This window comes from Erithacus rubecula, assembly GCF_903797595.1.
Source record: "Erithacus rubecula genome assembly, chromosome: 3".
NCBI classification, from domain to species: Eukaryota; Metazoa; Chordata; class Aves; order Passeriformes; family Muscicapidae; genus Erithacus; species Erithacus rubecula.
In genome coordinates, this window is record NC_136689.1 from 89,114,194 (window position 1) to 89,118,931 (window position 4,738).

At 42.3% G+C, this 4,738-nt stretch overlaps 1 protein-coding gene across 1 annotated transcript in view; it reads left to right on the forward strand.

The window, feature by feature from the left end:
• Positions 1 to 2,594, forward strand: part of ERP44 (endoplasmic reticulum protein 44) — a 47,048-nt gene extending 44,454 nt beyond the window's left edge. The window contains exon 12 of the mRNA XM_079300248.1: positions 2,008 to 2,594. Coding sequence (XP_079156374.1) covers positions 2,008 to 2,109 — 102 coding nt within the window. The 3' untranslated portion in view covers positions 2,110 to 2,594. The remainder of the gene's footprint in view (positions 1 to 2,007) is intronic.
• The last annotated feature ends 2,144 nt before the right edge of the window (positions 2,595 to 4,738 follow it).

Below are 4,738 nucleotides of genomic sequence, written 5' to 3' on the forward strand. Positions count from 1 at the left end.
TCATTTGGCTGTTTAGTAAAGACCTTTCTATTACTGCTTGTCAGAGCTGTACCTTCTACTATATTTGTACTTTTAACTTCAGGCTTTTGAAAGAGAAAATCTGTTGACAGAAGCATAACATTACCACTTTTGCTTGGCTTCTCAACCTTCTTTGGGTAAAGGCAGAGGGGGTATTAGGGGCAGTATGACACCTATTTGCCTTGAATAAGGGAAGAATGTAAGAATATTTATTTTCTCCACTGAAACAGGAGATCTTGGGCTGGATGACCTTACTTCATAGAGCTGCTCTTAGGTTCTCCTGTGATTTCAATGCAAAAGCTGATAATCCATCATAGCTGCATTATTTCCCACACAATACATTTCTAGAGGGTGCTTCTAAGGGGAAACAACAACTGATTGAATTTTTTATATATTTACCGATGCAAGCAGGAGGCAAATTATTAGAGCATCAAGAAAGGATGGGTAAGCAGTAATAGGCCTTACTGCTTTTGTTAATGTGGTTGACAAATAGCATTAGCAGCGCTGACAGGCTGCACTTGTCAGTTTGATTTCCTCATGTTTCTGCTCAAAGCTTTTCATGTTGTGTAATTACATACCCAGAAGTCACTTCTGGGATCTCTTCAGGAACACAACTATAGCTCCTTCTCCAGACAAAAGTCAGACAAGTATCAGAAAAGAAAGGGCATGACCAGCCCAAATTCCCTCTGCTCATCCCAGTCTTGTATCTTCTTGATACTCCACTCAGCTCACATGGTTGGGGTCCCACTGAAAAGTGCAAATTTAACTGTCAGAGAATACCTTGGGCACCCTCCAAAGAAAGAACCATTTTTAAACACTTCTTTCAATGTATGCATTGTGTTGTCCAGGGCTCAAAGGGCCACCTTGGTCCCATAGGAGCCCTGGTGCCCTTGTACTGTCAAGCCTTGGGCCGTTGCATGGCTGAGAGACAGAAACTATTTATAGCTAGAGGCTCCTTTTCCTGCTCATCTCTGGGATGTGGTAAGGATAGTACTGCTCTAAGTCGATTGAGTGCAGCCTCCTGTTGCCCTGCTCAAAAGGTTTAAAAGTGTGAAAGCCCTGGAGGGCTTGCCTTGGCCAGGAGAATGACTGCTTTTGAATGCTGTCATGACTGGCTGTGAAAACACATGGGCTGAGTTGTCTCAGCAGTAATTCATTTGACTCCTAGTTCCCTGTGTTTCTCAGAAATTCATTGAGCAACCAGAATTCAGGTCATCAGGAGGAGGGGCAGAAATAAGGGCTGCAGACTGAGGCATAGGCTAGGCACTTGCCCTGAGGAGGCTTTGCCAGGGAGAGAGGAAGCCTGTGGAGTCCCTGGATCCTGCTGCTGCCTGTTTGGGCACAGGCACAGGACCCAGAGCTGCAGGCTTGCTCCTGCCTCATTTATGCCTTTAAAAATGCACACCAAACGTGGGCTGTTTACATTCCCATCTCTGTATGGCATCCTGCCATCTTGTGGAAGATGTAGATGCAATGGCAATAAATACTGGCCTTAACTACACTGGAGGCTGCTGTCACGGGTCACCTGTGCCCCTTGAATGCATGTGTTTTTGTATAGGGTGTTTTCTTTTAGTTTCCTTGGAGAAGTAATTCTAAAATACTTTTGCAGTGATGTCACTTTTGCCCTGGTATATCTCATAAAACACAAGCACATAAAACTAGAATCCCCCCAAAGCAAGTGGTAGATTGAAGCAAATGCAGAGTATGGTACATTTGAAATACTTGTGTGACTTGTACAGAAACCCATGTGATGGCTGTTGCCCTTGAGATGTTGCAACAAAATGAATATCCTTAACTGGAGTTGCTTAATTAATTTCTGTATGTCTGTGTTCCACCTGCATGTCTCTTAGAACACACCTTCCAAAAAACTCTCAAACTCAATTTATGAGAATGCAGGACATTTGTGCACTCTAGTGCTCGAAATTCATTTAATGGAGGTAAATAATTATTAGTCTAACAAACTATTTTACTGTTTGTTCTGTTTTTCAGCCAATTCAGGATTTAGCAAGCAGCCCACCAGAGAGCTCATTCCAGAAACTGGCACCCAGTGAACATAGGTACACCTTATTGAGGGAAAAAGATGAACTTTAAAAAACTTGAAATAATCTTGCAAGCCTTTCAGACAGCAGCATTGACTTCTGTGTGGTGGAAATAGTAAACCTATATTTTCATAATTCTATGTGTATTTTTATTTTGAATAAACTGAAAAATAATTTTTTTCTCCCCAGGCTTGTAAATACATTTGTTTGGTGGGTCATTCTGTACAGCATCTTTCAAACAGTACATTCTTAATGCTATAGTAAAATATCAGAGACCCATCCAGACTCTTGATCTAACTCTGTAAAACTTTTATAATCCAAATGAAGGTATCCTTGCCAGAGACATGCTGTTAACTTGCACTATCCCATTAAATAGGACTTTTGGGTTGTTTTCTGTGTAACCTTGGTAGTATGTGCTTTTTCTTCTTCTGTGAACAGCTATCCTGGTAATCTATTTCTTTGTCACATTTTTCTCCAACTTAAAAGGGTCTTCTATTCTGGATACTTGGGAGGGGAATAAATTAAAGTTTTACAGAATCTTGTGTGGTGGTTTACTGGCTTTAAATATCTAAGCAGTTAAGCAATCCCAAATATTAAGTGAGGAGAGGAAAAGTTCTGATGATAATGGCTGTATTTTCAATGAAGGGGCTGTACTGACCTGCTCCAATTTCCTGGAACTAAGGTTGTTATGCTGCCTATGTGGTTATAGTAAAAGGACAGGAATGTCAAAAACCTTTCAAAATCAGAGAGGACTAGGGCTAGACTGGCACCTGAGTTTGTCAGTCCTAAATTTACATCTGTATATATGTTGCCATTAGTCTCTGGGTATTTTGGGATTTTTCCCTTCTGGGTTCCTGCCTTCCTGGCAGACACTGTTCAAGCGACCATTGCACTTTTGCATTTTCTGTTACTCTCTTTGCCTGGCTTGCACCTTACTTATTGTGTAGTCTTTGAATTCTGCTCTGAAGAAGGAATTACTAGTTTCCTTGTGGGCTTTCTGTAACAGGTTTTTCTCAACCTTCAAGCTGCTGGGTGAACTAAACATGAAGAAACTGAGATGGCAGAAATCTGTTGATTTAGGCTGCATTGCTGGAGATGAAACAGTACTGGATTTGTACAATGCACTTACTGTACAGACTGTAGGTCTGTGACTTGGGCCCCAGGGTTCAGTGTCCTTGGAAGCCTGTTCTCTGGACAGGCTTCTCTGGGCTTGGGTTTGCTTAGGAAAGCACCCCAACCTGTGCAGTCACTGCTCAGGACTGTTTTGTCTCTCAGCTTGATGCCACTGGCTCAGTTATTGACAGAGGACTTGCATGGGCCCTTGCAGCTGTGGCAAAAGTTGATCCCACAATGGGCTTCTGACTCAAGCCCCTGAAGCACCAGGCACAGCAGATTTCTAGGGAGCATTTCTGAGAGAGTTGCTGGTACTACACTAACCTACAGCTGGCATAGCAGCTGCAAAGGTGGGAGCTAAAACAGTATCGCCAAGCTTTATTCACAGCTATGCTTTTTGTTGTTGGTTTTGTGAATCTGCACTTTTGGAGTGCATATAAAATGCTTGAAAGCTAGGTCTTCTCCTGTCCCATTCTCCATCTCATCACAAATCAAGCATATTTGGCAGCTGAGTCATACTGGCTTCCAGCTGGAATCAAAAGATGTGAGCAGGGTGTGGTTTTAAGGCTGACACTTATTATCTGCAGGTTCTGGAGGAGTTCTAGCACCTGAAATTTTAGTCAATTCTTACATGATACCTGCAAGTACTTACCTTACTCCTCTGAGGTTCCTATTTGTCCTTGGGATTCTTAGAGGAACAGAATTTGTAATTACTGTTTGGTGGAAGATGTCTGAACTTCTCTCTGAAGAGAGACAGTCATCATCTATGCAGCACCAGAGGTTGGTGCTTTTAGCTAGAAAATCAAAGAGATGAACCCCCTCTGCTATTCCTTAATCCAGGTTTGCTTTTGAGGGTAAGGACTTGCTCCCAGAGCTTTGGCATCCCAGCCCTAGGCTGACAAACGTAACACTTGGATGACAGTTGCATGCTCAAGTAATTTTGGTGTGTATACACTGGAGTTGGACCTGACTCTTCTGGGTTCTTGATGGCCACTGACCCAGCTGCTTAAGTGCCTCTTCTCTTTGCATGCAGGAGGTTCAACAGCTAAAGCTGAGCTGGGCTTGCCCATTCTGCTGCTGAGGGGCACTTATGCTTTTACCTGGTGACACCCAGAGTTTGTGTTGAGAGTGCCAAGTGCTTGTCAAAATCCAAGCTGTGTTTCAAGTTGAGCCCTTCCACTCTGATTATCTACATCTGTGGTTTTAACGATTTGGTGCTCAGCTTCCCAGCCACTTCTCACTGCTTTTCCAGGAGAAGTTGTCAAAAATATTAGTGTCATCCCCTTAGGGAACAAAACCATTCCAAACTATTTTCCATTGAACTTGAGTCCATATCTGAGCTGAGTACAAGTACAAGTTACTGGATGCCTGTGACATTTCAGGAACTTGTATTCATTTCCGTCAATGTAAATATTTTGATAGCTGAAGTATGTGTTTGGGAACTTATTACAGGATTCTTATATCATGGTAGTGCAATTATTTCAATAATATAAAATTTTGGGGGGGATTAATCTTTTAGATGCTGAAAGGAAATAAACCCTGGTGTTCTCAGTAAATGCTCCAACCAG